We start from the raw sequence: 21,788 nt of genomic DNA on the forward strand, positions 1-21,788 counted from the left end.
GGCCCTCCAACGGTCTGAGGGACAGTGAACTGGCCCCCTGTTTAAAAAGTTTGAGGACCCCTGATCTGGAATAACAAAAAAGATATTGAGATTCTTTTCATTATAGTAAAGAATAATCCAAAATGTTGTTATATTTTCAATGATTATGTTTTTTGAAAAAATTAAGAATACCTTACTTGAGGCCATTAATTCAAGTACCTCTTTTAAAGATAAGTTCTAATATAAAACCCTAGGTTGGAAAGGACTGGAAGGTTGCAACTGTCTGGGAGTTCTTGCCTCCCTGGTGACCACACCACCTCCAGCTCCATCCCCCTCCTTTGTTTCAGCTCACAGGGTTCCACTAGTTTTTCATCATAGTTCAGTGTTCCTACCAAGTCATGTAACTAACTGAGAGCCATTTGTTCTTCTGAGTTATTTTGCCTGAAGAATTAGATAAATCCCCTCTAGTTTACCCTAGACATGATTGAGATTTTTTAGATTTTTTTCAAAAAGAACATCATGAGGAAAATAAAAGGGAGGAGAGGATGTCAACACTCCAAGATGGGGAAGGCAAAAGCAGAAGAGCTTTATAGCATGCAGATGCTCATTCTAATGTGATCAGGGCGCAGCCAGGGCTGGTCTTAGCGGGAACACTGAGTGCTCTCTCTCTCATTGTCTTTTCTTCAGCCCTGTCTGGGGACTGCTAGTCACAATTCCCCTTGACCATTTATTCTCTGAGTGTCCCCCTCACACCGCTTATTTCCTAGATAGAGGAAAATGGTAGATAACTGGGTTGTAGAGATAGAGTTCTATGGGCTTCAAGGAATTGGATAGACAGCTAAGAAGAGAAAGATCTATAAGAGAAAAGTAGAGGGAAAGTGTAAGATTGGCAAATCATAGGTAGAAATATGAGCAGTTGGGAGAGTAAAATCTGTTGGAACAGTAATCAAAGAAGATTGGATTTGCGAAGTTTGCCCAGATTCTAGGTAACTTTCAGGGGCATTGTGCACAGTTAGGATTACAAGCATTTGCAAAGAGGGTATTTCCAATTTTGCATTTGTATAATAGAATTATTTTATAACTAAAATTTTTCCTTATGATTTCAACATAACTTTGGAATCATTCTGTTTCACTTCCCTCTGAAGTGTTAATGGGTTATGCCGTTAGTGGAGTTTTGTTAGGGGTATGTTCAGTGACCATTACTCTGCATTTGAGCTCACGGGGTTGGGGAATTGGTGCCTGATGCTGTTCCACAGTTAATATGTTGAAAGCCAGGATATAATTTTAACACGATTGACTTGAACGCAGCTTCGACTCTTTGTGTTTAAAATTTGGATTAAAGCACAAGTCAACAGACTTTGGGTGGTCTCATCCTCCCCACTCAGAGAAGCAGATCCACATGACCAAGCTTCTTCCCAATTTGGCAAGACAGGAGTCTTCTCTCATGAGGCACCAAAGTCAAGAATAGCAAGGACATTAGAGGTCAATCCTGAGATAGGCTGCCAGAGCTTACGTGGGAGAAATTTGTGTGAAACTTGCTTTTATTCACTATTCGTACCTCATGTTCCTAGTTGTTCTCTTTTTATTAAAATGAAAAATTATGATTTTTCCTTTGAGGTCTCAGAGAAAAATAGAAAAATACAATGAGGATTCCAAAGACTTTCAGAAATGCCAGCAAGTGGAAAACAAGCACACTGCACTTTTGTGCGCTGGCAACCACGTTGGGGGCTGCACACCTCTGCCATTGTCATTGCTGGCCCACCTGCTGGGGGAGAGGACTGTGCTATCATTAAACTTGGGAAGGAAAAGGAGGGTACACACTCATCTAAAATATGCTTTTCAAAACTCTATTTCTTTTTTTCTTTTTTTTATTGAATGGTAACTATGTACATTAATGCACTTCTGGGGTACAGTGTGGGGTTTTCACATGCAATCCAAAATACTTCCATCAAACTGGTCAACACAGCCTTCATGTCATTTTCTCAGTTATTGTTTTAAAACATTCACATTCTACTCTTAGAAAGATTCACTTGTACCCCTATAAGATAAACCTCAGAAGTGATCCCTCCAAACCCCCTCCCTCCACCCTTAAAACTCTATTTCTTAAGCAATTCTTCAGATCATTTTCATTCATGCTCAAGATTTCTATGACATAATACCTCAGCATTTTCAAAGAAATTAAACTCTGTGGTAAACTATATCTGTTTTTTATTATGGCCTGGATAGCCTTCAAGTCCCCCAAAGAAGCACATACCCTTTTGTCTGTGGCAGGGCAAGGGGGGTGTGGATTCTCTTGCGTTTGGTAGTTTTCAGTCCGATGTCAAGAAAAACCTAGGGGAAGCATCCTGTCTATGATTAATTCTCATTTTCTTTCCTATAGAACTTGTAATATTTCTCTACTTTGGGTAGATCTTAAATCCATTGGAAAGTAAAACTGTAAACAATCCAAAAGGAGTAATTGGTCATGCTCATCTGCCAGGCCTAGTTCATGGCTGGCTAGTGAGCATCAGCCTCCCTGGTGCATACCCCAGTGAGGTACATACCTCATTCATTGGTTTCTCATAGATGTCCTCTTGCCAAGGGGCAGATTTTGCTTGAAAAGCATCCCGCTGGAGAGCCTCTAACACCTTTTTTGGAGTGACAAACCCATACTGAGCTTCTAACAAAGCCAAGTCCATTTTTTCAGCCTTTAAAATGCCTATGACTTCATCTCGAGCCTGTAGGAACAAAAGGTATTTCAGAAAGCTTTATTGCCCAGCAGTCTCAGCAAGTGATTTTCGTGATAGTTGACAGTGTTTTCTCTTCTCTTTCAAATAGAAATGAATCATATTTGGTTTATGGCACCTTTTGGAAAAGATATCAAAGCTATGTTCTTTCATCTTGCTTACAATCTAACTACATGTTAATAATGTTTTAAAAAACAATTACATTTTTTTATTATATTTGACAAGCTGATAACATGGTACCCCTCAATGTACTGGCATTTGGGTTTTCAGGGGATAGGAAATAAGATTCTTCTACATGTGTAACAGCTGTTTTTAGATTTTAATAATACCAGGGCAAGCCTGGGAGCCAGTTCACATAAGGTACAAAGCACCTATTGTTGTTTAAACCAATCCAGAAGTCAGCCATCTGGCATTGACATTGCCTACCGGCATGTGCCTCTGCACCGAAGCTCCTGAGCAGTAGAGGCAGAGGAAGTGTCCTTTCCCAACATGCGTGCCAGTCGTATGTCATAATGACAGCCCTTTGGGATGTGATTAATTGAGCATTGACTTGGTAGAAAGGAACTTTGTGTATGTACACTGACGCTTTGTTTTCACATACACACAAACACAAACCACAGATATCTATTCTGTGGCAACAGCACACCAAATTCATAAGCAGCCTTCCCCTTGAATCATGATGGGGATAATCCCAACCAGCTGACCTGCAGTTCTCCCTCCAGAATGCTGAGGAGAAATAACAGGTCATCTCTTGAGAGGTCGTCTGCTTGGCGGCCGTGACCACTGTGTAGCTTCTCTGCCTTGGGACATGGAAGGATTTCGTCTGACTTGCCAGTGGGGTGTTCATCTTGCTTTCTGTGCTTCATGTCCTTAGACTCTTGGAAGCTGCAGTCTGTCATATGTCTTGGGAATTGCTTTTGGGCTGTGCCCTCAGTTTCACTGCTTTTGGAACGCATTTTTTAAGGCCTGGAAGAAGGGAAGACAATTTGTAACTCTTAATGCAAGTGGACTTTTAATAAGAGTACCGCCTACTGCTTTAACAAGTCCCCATTCTTGTTATATTTACCGTAGCCCCAAACCCGATCTTTCTGATGTCTGTCTACAGCAGAAAAGGATGTTAGTAGATTCATAAATCACAGTCTTATTTACATTTCTGCTTTTAAAGTCAACATTTTAAAAAATGTGTTCTGCTTTGATTAAGGTCACTTATGTCCACAGGTAAACAGACTGAGTTTGAACTTCATCCAGCAAGCATTCCACCTCAGGGACCCAGGTCAGACCTCCAACCAAGGCCTAAGTACTTACTTAAATTAAGTTGTACTTAATATCATTGTAAAATGATAAATTTGCTAATTATTCTAACTTTCTTCACATTCACGTATTTCTTTTGCAATTGCAATTTGAAATTTCTTGTTGGGATTTTTTTGTAGCTGTTTTGTTTTATATTAATTTTTTAGCCTTTGGTGTATTAGGATAGAGGTGTCAGAATTACTGCTTCACAGTACTTTGAGTTATTTTGTTATGAAGGCAAAGTGTAATATTAAAGGAATGAAGGCTTGGTCCTAGCTGTATTCCTGACATTCTGCAGAAACTCTAGATCTATCCTTGGAAAAATTAAGGATTTATTACATATTTAGGACACTCATCTTTAAAGCAGAGACACTACTGCCTAAAGTAATTGGCTAAATAAACTAATATTTTAGGGACTCGTTAACTCCACATCTGATTATATGATTATCCCAATTAATTTATAATCAAAAGAAAAATTATTCAGCTTTTGAGATTTCTAACTAGAAAGAGAAAATACCAGTTGAGCTTATATTGTGAGGTTCACTCTAATAACATACAAATGTATTATTAATTTTACTCTTTGTCACTACAAGTCATGAAACTTACCACTGGTGCCTTTCAGTTTATATTATTTCTTTAAAAATCTGAAAAGCTCAAGCATGGAGAAAAGTATGAGAAATATAGTGAACTGCAACATGGTACCACACAGCTTTGTAAAATTTTCATAATGTACTGTACGTGTTAGAAAACATTTTTTTAAGTAATGTTTCATAGATATAGTTGAAGGCCCCTGTGTATCTCTTCTGGAGCCATTCTCTTACCTTTCTACTCCAGAATTAGCCACCATCTTAAATTTGGTATATATCATTGCCATGCATGTTTAATACTTTCTAAGAATAAATAGATAGCTGGACGGATGGATGGATGGACAGATAGATAGACAATATGTAGTACTACTTCACATTTTCAAACTTTATATAACTGGTATATTGGATGTATCTTTCTGAAACTTGCTTTTATACTCTATATTTTTGAGGTTTTTTTTCTTGTTCCATCTTACTATAGTTATGATAAAGTATTTTGATTACACTACAATAATTCATTACATGAATAGTCCACAATTTACTTCTCCATTGTACTGCTTTTAAATAGTGTACTTTTTTCCAGTATTAGAAAAAATGCTATATGAACATTCTTGCGCATTTTTTTCTTGTATATATACATTTATCCTGGGAACATTCTTTAAAGTAAAGGAGTAGGATTATATATGTGTATCTTCAACATTACCACACTAGAGATTATCGCTCTCCTAAGCAAAGCATTAGTTATTAGCAGAGTATGAGATTCCCATTGCTTCATGTCTTCATCAACACTTGCTATTATCAAATTTAAAATTTTTTACGGTTTAATGACTGTGAAATGATATCTTGCTTTTTATATTTTTTAAATTTAATTTAAGTGATTTGTTTGTTTGTTTGTTTAAGATATTGCCCAGGCTGGTCTCAAACTCCTGGGTTTCAAGAGATCTTCCCGCCTTAGCCTCCTGAGTAGCTAGGACTATATAGGCATGAGCCACCATTCTTGGCCGGTAGACTATTAACAATCTTTGCCCATTTATCTTTTTGTTGTTTGTCTTTTTCTTTGAGATTTGTAGGAAGTTATTATGTATTCTATAAATTACTATTTTGTTGATTATGTTATCTTTGTATTATATTTTCTGGTCGGAATATTTAAAACTACAGAAGTTCTAAATTTCAATTTAGTTAAATTTATCAATTTTTAAATTTTTTTCTTTATAGTTTTCATTGAAAACTAAACCTAAACAGTGGCAGTATAAAACAGTGGCTATCAATGACCATGGGCTCAAGAACCACTCTGCCTGAGTTTAAATTCCCTCTCAATTATTTATTGGCTGTAAAACTTTGGGCAAGTTACTTAATACCTGTGTGCCTCAGTTTTCTGATTTGTAAAGTGGGTATAACAGTAGGAGAATGGTGACACCTATGGTTACTGTGAGGATTAAATGAGCCAATGAACATCAGATGTTCATAATATGATACAAAATTAGCATTCAATAAACTTTAGCTTTTATTGTTATTATTACTAACTTTTTTTTTTTTTTTTGAGACAGAGTTCCACTTTGTCACCCTCAGTAGAGTGCTATGGCTTCATGGCTTATAGCAACTTCAAACTCTTGGGCTCAAACAATTCTCTTGCCTCAGCTTCCCAAGTAGCTAGAAGTACAGGAACCTGTCACAACACCTGGCTATTCCTTTTTAAAGATGAGGTCTTGCTCTGGCTAAGGCTGGTCTCGAACCTGTGAGCTCAGGCAGTCCACCCTCCTTGGCCTCCCAGAGTGCTAGGATTACAGACGGGAGCCACTACACCTAGCCTATTAATTTTATTTTTATTCCTCAAAATTTCATAGTGAGTTTACATTAACTATGTACTTATAGTTAGATATAAAGATATTAACTATGTCTTTTTATGTTGAAAAAATTTTCATGAAGGAAAATAAGTTTGATTATCTCTTTGATCTAATGAAATGTTAGCCATGTTTATAGAGAAAAAAAAAACCAAAAAGATTGAAAAAATAGTTTTGTATCTCCACTGGGTATTCCATTTAAGAAATGATTCTCACCAGTTCCAGCTTACTCGCTCCATTTAAGATGACCTGAGTATTGGAACAGATTAGGAACCTTGAGGACTTCTTAGCCAGCCAGCCATACCTCCATTCATTCATCCCTTCCTTCTCTCATCCTTCAAAAAGTATTTATTGAGGCCCTACTGTATGTCATATACTAAGTCAGTTATTTTGGTATGGCTTCTTTTTCTCAATACAAGTTGTGCACTTTTATTCAAAAGGTTTATGGAAACAATTCCCAAAACTGGGGTGATGAAAGTGCACTTAACTAGGCAGAAATCAGGTGAAAAGAATTCTGTGACAAATCAGCTATGGGACTTAATTAAGGCACTGACCCTCTCTGGCCCCAGTGTCTCAGTCTGTGAAGTAAAGAAGTCTGATCCACATACCCTCTGTGATCTGTAATGATTCCTGCCACTGTGCCTTCTGACATAAACTATCCTTAGTATATTTAGAAGAGACAGATTTTGTGAGTTTGCCTCTTATTGGAAATCTACAGAAATCTAAATGCTGCGTGTGGATGCACAGTAAACCTGTGTCTGATGATTTCTACCAGGGAGAAATTACAAATAAAAGATAATTCTTAAGGAAGTAACCCCAGTATTAACTTTCAACTGATAATTGTTTTGTAGCCTCCCCTTAATCAGGCTATAAAAGCAGGACTTAAAGGTATTTACTGTTTTACACGTTTATTATTTTTAAGTTTTATTTGTCAGTAACAAACCAGATGTCAACTGATACTGGTGAGACATCTTTCCTTGATGCTATTTCCTTCTGGAGAAATTTAAAACATTTACTTTCAAAGTACTAGCAAGGTACATAGTGTGTTTCCTCTACAACTTGACACTGTTTCTCTCTTCCATCTATCATGCATTAGATATTGGGAAGAAAGGCAGAAGTAGTGGTAACCATGATAATAGCTAATGCTTACTGAATATTTATAATGTACCGAGCATTCTTCTAAGCATTTTATATCTGTTAACTCATTCAAGTCTCATAACAACTTCGTGAGGTAGGGAATTATTATTTCTACTTTACAGAAGAAGTGGAAGCACAGGTAAGTTATGGAATGTTGCTTTGCTAATAAGTGGCAAACTGGGATTCGAGTCCATCCAGGTAACCTCCCTTCTGAACCCATACTCTTGAAAATCATACCATAATTCCAGTACGCCATATTGCCTAAGACAAATGCACATACCAGGAAAGACATCCTGTCTGAAAAGTGTTTATAGCCTTGCCAAAGGGACTGTTTATGAATAAATCCAATACCCATAAACAGTGATCTGTGATAGTAGTTGTAACTGGCTCTTCCTTTGGTAGCCAGGAAAGTGCATTTATTTGAGAAAAACAAAGCTATAGAAGGTACATTTTTCTGCAGGGATGGGAGGTTGGAGATGTGTGAGAGATATGTTTGGGAAAAACCCCATTATATTTATATTTATTTATTTATTAAAAATTTTAATGCATTATCATATTAATATGCCTATTATGTGCTTTATGAAAATATATTCAAAAAGAAAAAAATGATATACACATATATATCATTTTTCTATTTACCATGGTAGTGTACTAAGCATTACTCATATTAGCTTCAGGCAGCCCTGAGCTGCAGCAGAAGTCTAAGGGTACACATCCTGCCTTTCTCACCTCACTGTTAAGTTGGTTTAGGTGAAATATGACAGGAGTCACTTAAACCATTTTTATAAAAAAGAAGTCACTTAAACCATTTTTATACTGTGCTTGTTATTCTTTTTAGAGTGATTATAGTTTTTCTGAGACCACCGATTCTCTTTGGGGGATGGGAAGTAGAGTGCACCAATGTTCTTTTTTATTATTATCATTAAATAATAACTATGTACATTAATGCAATTATGGGGTACAATGTGCTGGTTTTATATACAATTTCAAATATTTTCATGAAGCCGGTTAACAAAGCCTTCACTGCATTTTCTTAGTTATTGTGTTAAGACATTTAGATTCTACACTTAATAGATTTAACATATACTCTTGTAAGATGCACCATAGGTGTGGTCCCACCAATTACCCTCCCTCCCTCCTCTTCCCTCCCCCTCTTCTTTCCCCTTCATCTTGGGCTGTAGTGGATTATAGCTTTCATATGGAAATGTAGGTGCTTATAAATTGGTTTCATAGTAGGGCTTAGTACATTGCATACTTTTTCTTCCATTCTTGAGATACTTTGCTAAGAAGAATATGTTCCAGCTCCATCCATGTAAACATGAAAGAGGTAAAGTCTCCATCTTTTTTAAGACTGAATAATATTCCATGGTGTACATATACTATAATTTATTAATCCATTCATGGGTCTATGGGCACTTGAGCTTCTTCCATGACTTAGCAATTATGAATTGGGCTGCAATAAACATTCTGGTGCAAATATCTTTGTTATAAAGTGATTTTTGGTCTTCCAGATATATACCTAGTAGAGGAATTAAAGGATCAAATGGCAGGTCTATATTTAGATCCCTAAGTGATCTCCAAACATCTTTCCAAAAGGAACATATTAATTTGCATTCCCACCAGCAGTGCAGAAATGTTCCCTTTTCTCCACAGCCACATCAACATTTGTGGTTTGGGGATTTTGTGATGTGGGCTAATCTCACTGGAGTTAAATGATATCTCAAAGTGGTTTTGACTTGCATTTCTTTAATGATTAAAGATGATGAGTGCTCAACTACAAAACTCTTAGACATGATCAAGGAATAGAGCAATGTCTCAGGTTACAAAATCAATACTCACAAATCTGTAGCCTATCTATATACCAACAATAGTCAAACTGAAAAAACAATCAAGGACTCTATTCCTTTTACAGTAGTGCCAAAGAAGATGAAATATTTGGGCGTTTACCTAACAAAGATGTGAAAGATCTCTATAAAGAGAACTATGAAACTCTAAGAAAAGAAATAGCTGAAGATGTTTAACAAATGGAAAAACATACCATGCTCATGGCTGGAAAGAATCAACATTGTTAAAATGTCCATACTACCCAAAACAATATACAACTTTAATGCAATCCCTATTAAAGCCCTACTGTCATACTTTAAAAACCTCGAAAAAATAATACTTCATTTTATATGGAATCAGAAAAAATCTCAAGTAGCCAAGACATTACTCAGAAATAAAAACAACTCAGGAATCACACTACCTCAGACTATACTATAAATCGATAGTGATCAAAACAGCATGGTACTGGCACAAAAACAGAGAAGTAGATGTATGGAACAGAATAGAGAGCCAAGAGATGAACCCAGCTATTTGGGTCATTTGATCTTTGATAAGCCAATTAAAAAACATTCAGTGGGGAAAAGACTCCCTATTTAACAAATAGTGCTGGGTGAACTGGCTGGCGACCTGTAGAAGACTGAAACTAAACACCTTTCAACATTAACAAAGATAGACTCTCGCTAGATAAAACATGAAACTATAAAAATACTAGAAGAAAGTGCAGGGAAAACACTTGAAGAAATCGGTCTGGGAGAATAGTTTATGAGGAGGACCCCCTGGCCAATTGAAGCAACACCAAAAAATACTACTGGGACCCAATAAAACTAAAAAGCTTCTGCACAGCCAAGAACACAGTAAGCCCTCAGACAGGGAGAATATACTTGCAGACAGCCCTCAGAAAGGGAGAATATATTTGTAGGTTATGTCTCTGACAAAAGTTTAATAACCAGAATCCCCAGAGAACTCAAACATATTAGCAAGAAAAGAACAAGTGATCCCATCTCAGGGTGGGCAAGGGACTTGAAGAGAAACTTCTGTGAAGAAGACAGGCGCATGGCCTACAGATATATGAAAAAATGCTCATCATCCTTAATCAGCAGAGAAATACAACTCAAAACCACTTTGAGACATCATCTAACTCCAGTAAGACTAGCCCACATCACAAAATCCCAAAACCAGAGGTCTTGGTGTGGATGTGGAGAAAAGGGAACACTTCTGCACTGCTGGTGGGAATGCAAACTAATTAATACGTTCCTTTTGGAAAGATGTTTGGAGATCACTTAGGGATCTAATAAGATGCCGTTCGATCCTTCAGTTCCTCTACTAGGTATATAACTGGAAGACCAAAAATCACTTAATAACAAAGATATTTGCACCAGAATGTTTATTGCAGCCCAATTCATAATTGCTAAGGCATCAACATTCTTACTGCTTAATGAGGTGCTGTTCACACTGGATTTGCAAGCAGCCCAGTCGTGTGCAGACTTCTGGTCTGCTGAGGAGTGTGTGTCTCCACATGTTTGCAGTGGTGGAGTTTCCTTGCCCCTCTGCCAACAACCACAAAATGATCAGTAATGAGAAGTAATTAAGTATCTAGAGGAAGAAAACAAAGACATGAATTTCATGATATGCTCATGCTTTGTATTATCAGTGACTTCATTGTTTCTCTTGGCAACTTTGTAATGCATCTGTGCTGGGCCCAGAAGTGCATACTAGGATAAAGAAAATTTTGTAATGGCAATAGTGGTTTGGGATTTTTAGGTTACAAAAAAAGAAAAAAAACTGTAATAGAAAGTTGCTTTTGTTTATACCAAATAATGATGCCTTACGCTTTTCATCAAGTGCTGGCGTAATACCTAATGGGTTTGCAAGGAGAAAATCTGCTTAGTTGTCAGTTTAACAAGCCTAATACATTGTTGTTCATGATTCTCAGAGCTGTGGAATGAATGATGGCATCCAGGAATATAGACTGGGAATCAGGAAACCTGGTTTCTGATCCCAGCTCTGCCTTTAATTAACCAAGCATTGGATTGTCCCTTATAAAATGAGGATAATGGGCTAGGTTGGCCCGATTAGGATGGAACAAGGACAAGGGGTTCTTTCCCTTGACCTCTGGCCTGTTCTTGTTTAACCCCTAGCAGATCCCCCGATAGCAGAGTTGGGGCCTGAGACTAGATGATCTCTGAGGTCGCGGGATTTCCCGCTTTAGAATTCTGTGATTCTCTGTTGTCTTGTATCTATGGATACAAATACAGTGCAGTTGGCGGTGAGAAGTGGATTCTGCTTTGTTCTCAAATGGAGTGACGACCTCAGTCAGTTTTTCTTGGGTTTAAGCTGGTGAAAATTGTGGTGGATCTTGGTAAGGATGTGGTCATGCAGGAAAAGGACTAGAAGAGAATTTTTAATTGTTTCCTTTACAGGAGATGGCCAAAGATAAATAGAGGCCTATTATACTCATCATCTTCCCCCCAACACACATACTCCTAGCCAACTCCTTACTACCAAAGTTAAATTTTTGTATTATTTCTATTAGTCTTATACATCCAAAATTGTGTATTCTATACAATTTGATGCTGTTTAGACTAATTTTAGTCATTGTATACCTATTTATTTTCATATTTTAATTGTAGAAGAGATATGTGACAAGAGGATGTTTTACTTATAATCAGGTAACTTGGGAAGCCTCAGTAAAAAATCATTTATCTTGATCATTTAATATGATGTATAAGTAGTCAATCAAAACTACTCTAATTTAAAGAAGAAAATAATGGTAGTAATGATAGCTAACATTTCTTACTTACCATAGACAAGCTATTCTAAATGCTTTCCTTTGATTAACTCTTCAATCCTTACTAAAAAATGCTCAATAACTATCTCCCATTTTGCAGAGGAGGAAACTGAAGCTTGGAGCTGTTAAATAACTTGCTAAAGGTCATACTGTTTAAAAGTGGTACCATCAGGTCCTGATTTGGGTAGTCTGGCCTCTAGAGCCCACTAAATGACTATCTGTATCTACTTAGGTCCTTGAAGACGACATACATAGTGAAGGAAAAATCTTGGTTTAACATTAATTTATCCAACATTTCTAAAGTACATACTATGTCAGGTATTGTGAAAGACAATATCTTGTTTTAATTAGCTCATTTTCATATTTGGACCAATAGTCCATTTGCTGAATTCCGAGTACCCAGAATTACATAAAAATCTATATAACATAAATTCACAAACCCTGGCCTTTAATCAAATGGTCTATTCAGTAACAATGTTTTGTTTTCATATACTACTTATATGCAGAAACTCTTTTTGAATTCCTAGTTATTCTTAAATTTTAATGTGCTTTCCTCAGCCATTTTGCTGGCATCTTGAAGTGGCAGGAGACTTGTCTTAATAGAAAGAGTATGAGATTGTGGAATCAGAAAGAACTGAGCTTAAATCACAATGCCAACGTGTTAGCTCTGTGGCCTTGGACCTTGCCAGCCTTCCAATGTAAAGTGGAGATAGTGGTACTTGATAATGGGCTCATTGTTCACACCCTGTGAGCACAGAACCCTGTTATTCAGGTCTGTATCCCTGTGTCCAACCGAGCTGGACCTCAGCAGGGATTTATTGAGTGACTGAATCATGCAATCCTCAGCAGAGCTGGTTGGCCCTGAGTAGGAGCTGCCTCATGGTAAAGATGATTCATCTGGCTAGAAATGTTTAAAAAGGGTATTGAGAATCTAGTGAAGTAACTGCATATCGACCGCTTACCACATGCCGGCCATTGTTTTAAGTACTTTATGTATATTATCTTAAAGAGTTTTGGCCTGAAGTAAATGAAAAAACTATAGGAAAGCATGGTGATGCCTGTAAGAGATTTACCAAAGGCAAAGAAATTAATATGAATTTGAGGGCACCACTTATGCCAACCAACAATTCAGAGAATGTGAGTGTGGATATGTGTTCACTCTTATGGTGGGTGGGTGGGGAGGAGATGTTAAATCCATATCGCTTAGAAATCTCCATTTAATTTCACTGAATTTTAAAACTTTTAATTGTATATACTCTAATCTGCTATCTCTCACCCCCAGCCTCCTCTACACGCACCCTCACATGCATAAAATGAGCTGAAGTAAGTATCTACTATACTCCTCTTTCATTTGACCGTACCCATAACCATCATGAGCCCTGTTTTTAGGCATGTGACATTTTATTAAGCCCATGTCTATTTTATTAAGCCTATTTAAACTTAGTTGGGTGGGAAATTTTCAGCATGAATTTTGTATTTTGAAGGCCAAAAGACGACATAATGCAGAGTGCATCTGTGCTAACTGGAAGATACTCACTGCCAAGGGACGTAGCTGGGAGTGATCCGAGGCTTGAAGCTGGAATGTATTTAACACTCTATACTTTTCTTGAGTGTAGGGAGCAGGCTGCCTACTAGCTTTACACTTCCATTGCATTCTTCCTATCTTTACATGGAACCACGTATGCTAAACTTAGTTCCCTGACAGGGGAATGGAAAGAGATGTAGTAAGATTATGGGGTTCTCAGCAGAGCTGATTGGGCCCTTTAATATTAACTGACTTATGGTAAATGTGATTCATCTATGAAAATACTAGCTATAAATAGATGTTAACAGTGCTCTGTTGCAGAACAGCCAGGTTGTGCTTGCATGGCCAGATTAGGGAAAAAAATCTTATTGGATATTTAATTTAGTCTCTCTCTTGAACAAAAAAAGTTTCCTTTTACTGCTGTAGTCACCCTCATTTGAAGACACTAAATTCAGCCAACTACAGTAAAGCTATCTGATGACTAAAAAAAGACAAAATGGAAAACCAAATAACCTAATTTAGTAATGGGTCCCCTTTATCTTTTCCTCCCATTTTCAGTAAAAATCATTGAAACACTTCCTTCATGGTCTTTTTCCTTGTAGGGCATGAACAAGGCTTTAGAGGAGGGAATGGAAAGTGGGGAATGTGTGATTCAGGTCCATATGCCCAAGGATTCTGAGTCCTAAAAGTCAGTGTCACAGGAAGAAAAGAATCAACTCTGAGCTTTAGAAGGCAGCGTTGGTAGTCCTCTCACCATCCCCTACAGTACCAGGCCCGCAATATTTTCCATTATCACCTGCTCATTTGTTATACAGCTGTAAGTGTCCAAAGTGCTTCCTTGTGGTGAGCTAAAATCCAGCACGCAGGAGCTTCAGTTCATTTATCCTATTTCTGCCTGCAGAGCTAAGTCAGGCAAAACTGCTCGTCCTGCCACAGTGTAGTCCTTTAATGGAAAGGACTCTAGTCTTTTTATTACAATTTAAATACTCAATTTCGTCACCCATTCCTCACACCACCTAGTTTCAGTCTCCCTCACCCAACACACAAATTCACACATTAAACCCACTCTTCCTTAGGCTGGGGTCTTCCAAAGAAGTGCATGGAGGTGAGCATAACTTCCCAAATATTAAATACGACTAAAGCAGTGAATTATGAGAATATATGCCCAGGGAGGATGTTAGTGGTTCTTCTGATGTTGGATCTCAGATGGAATTTTAAGTATAGATTCAGAAATTAATTCAGGCATTCAGGCATTTAATGAAGACTTCTTCCAGTTTAGTTTGTCAGGTGAATGTGTGTAATGATACCTTTCATGTGTACGTTGCTTGATGCGTCAGTAGACAGGTAATTATTCCCCCTGTTTTGCAGAGGAGGAATTTGAGATGCAGAAAGCGTAAATAACTCTAGCTAATGAACATTGGACCAGAGATGAAAATCTAGCTATTTTGACTTCTTTCTCCCCACACACATGCTAAACTAATTGGCATTCACACTCTCTTTAGTTCAAAAGTGCTCTTTGGTTTCTTGTTCCCTAAGTGCTGCAGAGAAGCTGCTGGGCTGTAGATACAGAATAAACAGCCTGCTGATGGAGTCTAATAGAGCAGACTGACATCATGGCTTTTCTTAGCTGTGTGTTGTGAAGAAAGGACAAAAAGAAATATAAAAATCTCAGAGTATAAATAGTTGATTTATCCAAGTTTTCCATTACAAAATCAGTGGCTCTTTAAAGATTCTTTTCTCATTTAAGGTTGAAACAGGGCTGAGAATGTTTTCCAGATCTTTGTGGAAGAGAGCAGAAAAAGAAAATTATTTTCATATAGTCCAAGTTAGCTTTAAGTGCATTTTTAAATGTCACACTCCCAGCCCTAGTTCAGAGCTATCGAAAATCATATGATTTTTCTAACAGTTTTCAACTACATCATTTTCCCTATTTCTTCCAACTTCACTGTCTGGTTTTTCTTAGAAGTATAGTGATATTGAGCCAGTCACTTAACCTTTCTATTCTCTTTGAATTTTTGTTCATTCAGTCCTCAAAGCCAGTTTTGTCCACTCCCCTTGTACTGTAACCAAGATGCAGCAAGGTCACCCGATGTGCCTATGATCACACCCGTAGCCAGCACCAGAAAGCAGGTCCCTTGCCTACAGCTCTGTTGCTGTTTCCATTGCAACACTTCTTGTTTGTAGGCCAAACCCTACTTCTTCCAGTGTTAGAAAGACATAAATCCTAAAAGATAAAAATGTACCTTTCACGGTACCCAAAATCTCCTACAAATTTTTATTATCTTTCTGAACCATCTTGCTCTCACTTTCACTAGCAATAGGTTGCTAGTGAATGCTTTTAGGTTACTTATCATAGGGCTGTTTATAATAGAGAAGATGAAACAACCAAGTTTCCAAGAAATAATATAGGGAATAATTAAGTTGATCCTAGAATATCTGTGCACATATTCTATGGCCAGGTAGCCAGCTAATAAATGTCAACTTTTCAAAGAGAATTTAATAATGTAGAAAAATATATGTAATGATAAATTTTTTAAATTGAGAAAAAGTATTTGATTTATACATCACATTTTCACATTTATGAGGCGTTTTTCAGAAGAGGATAAGGGATAAATGAGATGAAACCTTGAAATTTATCAACAAGGCAATGAAAGTTGCCCAGATAGCTGCTGGTGTGATTATCTATGAGGTATGAGAAGAGAAGACCAAGAACATCTGAATGTGGACCATATGTTAGATGATATTAAGTTATTTCTGATCTCATTAGATGTGTTAATGGCATTGTGCTTATAGGAAAGAATGTCCTTTTGATTTTTCTAAATGCACAATGAAGTATTTAAGTACAAAATAACATGTTGTTGTGGGATTTACTTTTAAATACTCCAGGAAAAATGAAATTGGGAATAGATATAAATAAGTAAGTACTGCAATATATTGAGGGTTGCTAAAGATGGGTTATGGGTACAGGGGTTTTATTCTTTTTTCTGCTTTTTATATGTTTGGAGATATTCATGATAAAAGATTTAAAAGAAGGTATCAGGGACATAAACATTTTAAGAAGTGGTTTTCATAAAATAAAAGGAGTACGAGTTGGTGGCGGGGGAGAAGGGGAAAAAAGGCACCAATATTTGGGATTTAAAAGAAAGTACCAGGGACATAGTAGTAGATATACAAACATTTCAAGAAGTAATTTTTATAAAGAAAAGGGGTACAGTGGGCGGGGGGAGAAAGAAAAGAAGTGGGGGAAAGGCACCAAGGTTTGGGAATCAGAGAAACAGGAGGGAGCTGTGTTCTAGGAGTTGAGAGAAAATGATTTCAAGGAGCAGGATATGGCTGTGCCCTCATTTTAACAACATTGCCCTGCTTAGAACAATTTGGAACTCCACTTTTGGAATTGTCTACTTTGAACTGTCCCTTGGCCATGGCAAAGCCTGCTTCTCTAAAGGTGAATTTGATTTCTGACAGTAGGGGAAAGCTCCTTGGAAGCAAATCTAGTGGATCAAATTAGAGTTGGGGGCAGCTAATACCTTCTTCGGTCACAAGAACCAATTGTGACCTCAAAATAATGGGATTGGCCTTTGAAGGAATTTCGAAGACATTTCTAAAATGTGGTCAGCCATGACACTTTTTTAAGAATAAGTTTTATAAAGTAAAACCTTTAGCAAAATTATACATTTGAATGTATAACTTAGCACTTTTGTTTTAAATATTCCATCCACTGTGGTTACATGTCAAACTTCTTGAAATCCTGGAGCTTCAGTCTCTTTTCTGTTATCTAAAAGTAAGCAAAGCCGTAAGAAACAGTATGGTATACAATAGAAGAAAAGAGCCCAGGCTCTGGAGCCTGCCTGGCCAACGTACACTCCTGCTGCCCTCCCTGTTTGCTGTCCAATTTGGGTCAAGTTACTTCATCTCTTCAGGGCTCCATGCCTTACAGAGTTGTTGGAAGTATAATAGGTTGTACGTATAAAGTGTCATACCCAGTACCTGGTGTATAACAGGAACTCATAGCTCATCCTGATGGAGATGTCAGAATGATACAACTATATCTCCTGGTTCAGCAGACATGCCTTCCCTCTTGGGACATCAAATGAGATAAGAAAATAACTAATGGGTTTTTAGCATCATGAGGAGAGTACATTACTCAGGCCTGCCTCGTCAAAGGGAGGAAATTCTTTTAGTCAGTGCTAAAGAAGTATTTTAAGAGTGTGTGTTACTTTGTGCTAAGAACTGATGCCTGTTGTTTAGCAGAGAGATGATAGGGAACTATGATTCTGCCAGTTTGGAGATGCTTGACATGAAGTGACTTCTTGTTCCAAACTGGCTAGAACCATTCCAAACAATTGCATTCCAAATGAATGTTGCTGATTCAGAGGGGTACACTCGCCCAGGCTCTCACTGGCCTGTCTCTTCCATCAAGCAAGACTTTTAAAATCCTCTAACACAACAGCAACACAGAACTTACTTGCAGGCACTGTGCTAAGGGACTTTACATGCACTGTTTCTTTGGTATTGAAAATAATTGAGAAGCAGATTGTCATAATTAATCTGCACTTTATGGGTTAAAATAAGCTAAACTTGAAGAAGTTAAATCAATCTTCCCAAGCCAGAGAGCTGGTAAGTGGCAGAACAAGAATTCCAACTGGCTTTGGAGCCCACCCTGGTCTTTGCAAGCCTTTCTAATGCCTGCATTGCTTCTCAGTAGGAGTAATATTCTGTGTACAGCTGGCAGAGACATCTCTTCAGCAGTTAAGGTATAGCTTTCACCATATCAGGCAAATCAAGGTGGCCAGTGCCCTTCACCCCAAAGATATGCATCATGAAGTGGTCAGAAGAGACTGTAACACAGAGAGATCACCAGGAAGGAAAAAAGAAAAATGCCTGGGTTTGGTCAAATCTGAAATTAAGGCACTGTGTAAATTAAATTCACTGCTCTCCATTATTCAGCTCATTCTAGGCAGCAGGGAAGGAGTTGTTATAAAGCAGGTCTGCTTGAGTCAAAGTTGTCAGGGATCAACAAAAAAGCACCAAGGAAACCACACACAAAAGGATGAACTCTTGCCATAGCTAGTGTGGCTCCAGCTAGACAGTATGAGTTTGGGTCAAGTCCTGGGTCCCTCAGAATGATACAAGGTCATGTCTTCCAATAGGTATGGCTGCCCAGGCCTTTTCCAAAGCCCCACTCATCTCTATGAAAGTATACTTTCCTGTGCTCTTATAAGAGGGGAGGTGGCTTACCCAGACCACTTCCCAGCCCTGTTGCATAGATCTGGACTTCAGACACTCTGGAGTCTGTGGACTGAGAAAACAGATTGAGCTTGGGGGTTGTGCCCACTGTGTGTGGTTCCATGTAGCCCTTTGTTAGAAGGCACTCAGGGCAGCCAAGAGCTTGTGTTGACCAAGGAGGGTGGCTGCTGCTAGGAGCTATAAGTAAATAAATGGATGTCAGAAGTTTACAATTAAGGGAGGAAACAAAGAATCATTGCCCTCCCTTAAGCATGTTGCTCTGGATGTTTTGGTAATGATCGTGAAGCCTTACACGCAGACTAAACTAAGCTCTTTGTGTTCTTTGCAAGGTAGAGAGCTTGCCAAGTCAATTTCAGCATGCAAAACCCAGACAATTATTCTTTTGGCATTTAGGGGCCGCCACTGTTTTTGCTGGGGGTGAGGGCGGGCAGCCCGTTGACACAGGAAGGCTTTATAAGGAAAGAGAAGGCAACTATACCCCATGTATTTTTTAAGAAGAACCCTCCCCCCGCCCCCCATCAGGGGTCTCACATCCCTACTTCTTCTGCTGAACCTCTTGTCACAGAGCCAACAGGAGAAGCCCTTCAGCTCAGAAGTGCCACACACACTTTGGTGCCCACAGCCTGTGACTCATTCATGGCTGTTTTCATATCCCCTGCCTAGCAGCTTAACCATGAAACTGTGTATTTCTTTCTTAAGTGTGTGAATGCAGATGGTTGATTGATAGATATTTCTAAGGATGACCAATGAAAGATAAAAGTTTTTGAGATTATGGTCTTGGTCTATTACAGAATATTTGCCTCATGATAGTGGTTCTCAACCTGTGAGGCCAAAGTCTCTGGAAGCTTTCATAGTTGTTAAAAGGGCCTTCTGATCCATACACCAAAGCCTGAGAAATTGAGTATGTGGTGTGTGTACAGAACTCTGTTGGATACTATTGTGATTTATAGCATACAAGCTACTTGAAAATTTTCTGAATTTGTTACAGGCTTTTGTGGTTATCTTCTCTCAATCAGTGAATAGGAAAAGCTACAACTATCAATGAAGAATTAGGAAATTTTTTATCATAGAAAAGGAGTTCTCATCCTAGGAAGGGTATATATACAGTGTCCAAGGGTTTTTGTAGCAACTAAACACAAGACTCTTAGGTTTTTTTAAATTATTGAACCTTTCAGTGGGATGTTTCCTGATTCCAGATGGTCTCATGTCTAGATCAGAACCGCCATATTGATGGAGTTGCAGTTAAAGAATGAGCTAAAGGCATTTGGCCTAACAGACTGTTGATCTGACAGAAATAAAGGATGTATTTTTTATTAGTGTTATCAGAGACTTTATGCATCTAACCTGCTCTCTTCAGTACCACAGACACCATAATTACTTTCACTTATAAGAAATAATAATAGTTTTGCTTGGTGGTGGCTGCATGCTGTGGCCTGGATTAAGAGTATTTTTGATTTTAGCCTTTAATAGAGAGTGCTCCCTCTCGTGCAGAGGCTATAGTTTCTAAAGTAGAGATTTGTCAGTTCTACAATACAAAGCACCAACTGCCAAGCATACGCACTTTCTCCATAAGCAGGGCGCTGCACAAGTGCTAACACGTCCCTGATTATGAGTGCTTTATTAGTGTTGTTATTGTTTCCTTTTCTTTCCACTTTCTGTCAACGTTTCCCTTTTTTAGACAATAAAATTTTTTCTTCATTTTATTCAGCACTGAAAATGGAGAAACAAGCACAAAGAATTAAAAAATTACCCTTTAACTCAGTTTGCTGAGATTTCTACCTTTGACCATTTTGTGTAGTTTCTCCTAGACTTTATTCTCGACCCTTGTATCTGTTATATTGTACATGTTATTTTGGGAACATTATCCATTATTGTTGGTCTTCTATACCATGGTTTTTAATGGGTGCCTAAAAAGGTACCCCATTGCATGGAGGAATCATTATTTATACAACCATTCTTCTAGTACTGGCTATTTAGTTAACCAATTTCTTTTGCGGCCTTCCTGCCTCTCTGTCCCCTCTCACTTTATAGGCCTTCACTAGGAATCCACAAGGGTCCCAGAGATAACAAGAAGCATTGCCCACGTGTCTGGACTCTACAACACTGACAGGAAGCCATGAGAACTGTCCTTGACTCAGAAAAAAATATTTATTTATTGTCTTAAAGTTCATGCTTGTGGCCTCTGCAGTGTTTAATCACAATTCACAATTGTTCTGTAAATTCTTTTCCCCTTACCAAGTTAAAAATATAATATTGTTTTGAAAACTTTTGGCTGGGCACGGTGGCTCATGCCTGTAATCTTAGCACTCTGGGAGGCTGAGGCGGGTGGATTGCCTGAGCTCACAGGTTCCAGACCAGCCTGAGCCAGACAGAGACCTTGTCTCTAAAAATAGCTGGGCATTGTGGCAGTTGCCTGGCGTCCTAGCTACTTGGGAGACTGAGGCACAGGAATCACTTGAGCCCAAGAGTTTGAGGTTGCTGTGAGCTATTACTCAATGGCACTCTACCAGGGATGACAAAGTGAGACTCTGTCTCAAAAAAAAAAAAAGAAAGAAAATTAAGACAGTAAAAAGAAAAATAGAAAGCATTGCAAACTACTGGGGTAGATCACTATGTGCCACCTTACTGGGCTCTGAAAGTTCAGAATTTAGAAATGAAATAAGGATTGGAATATGTGACCAAGTTATTCATTGTTCACAGTAGAATATTTATTTGCATTTCTTTCCTTCTTGGAAGAGGCTGTAATAGTATTTACAGATTACCTCATCATGTAGACTTGAATTCAAAAGAAGAGAATCAAACCTGGGGAGTATATTTCAAACACAATTAAAAGCAGAGCTGTGTAGA

At 38.0% G+C, this 21,788-nt stretch overlaps 2 protein-coding genes across 2 annotated transcripts in view; one reads left to right on the forward strand and one right to left on the reverse strand.

The window, feature by feature from the left end:
* Positions 1-3,773, reverse strand: part of FILIP1L (filamin A interacting protein 1 like) — an 83,308-nt gene extending 79,535 nt beyond the window's left edge. The window contains exons 1-2 of the mRNA XM_023509734.1: positions 3,410-3,773; positions 2,523-2,696 (exon numbers count right to left, since the gene is read on the reverse strand). Of these exons, the coding sequence (XP_023365502.1) occupies positions 2,523-2,696; positions 3,410-3,661 (426 nt within the window). The 5' untranslated portion in view covers positions 3,662-3,773. The remainder of the gene's footprint in view (positions 1-2,522; positions 2,697-3,409) is intronic.
* CMSS1 (cms1 ribosomal small subunit homolog (yeast)) overlaps positions 1-21,788 on the forward strand; it is a 348,622-nt gene that overhangs the window by 108,262 nt on the left and 218,572 nt on the right. The gene's annotated exons all lie outside the window — the stretch shown is intronic.

Source organism: Otolemur garnettii, unplaced genomic scaffold, assembly GCF_000181295.1.
Source record: "Otolemur garnettii isolate 467f Iridium unplaced genomic scaffold, OtoGar3 scaffold00009, whole genome shotgun sequence".
Classification (NCBI taxonomy): domain Eukaryota; kingdom Metazoa; phylum Chordata; class Mammalia; order Primates; family Galagidae; genus Otolemur; species Otolemur garnettii.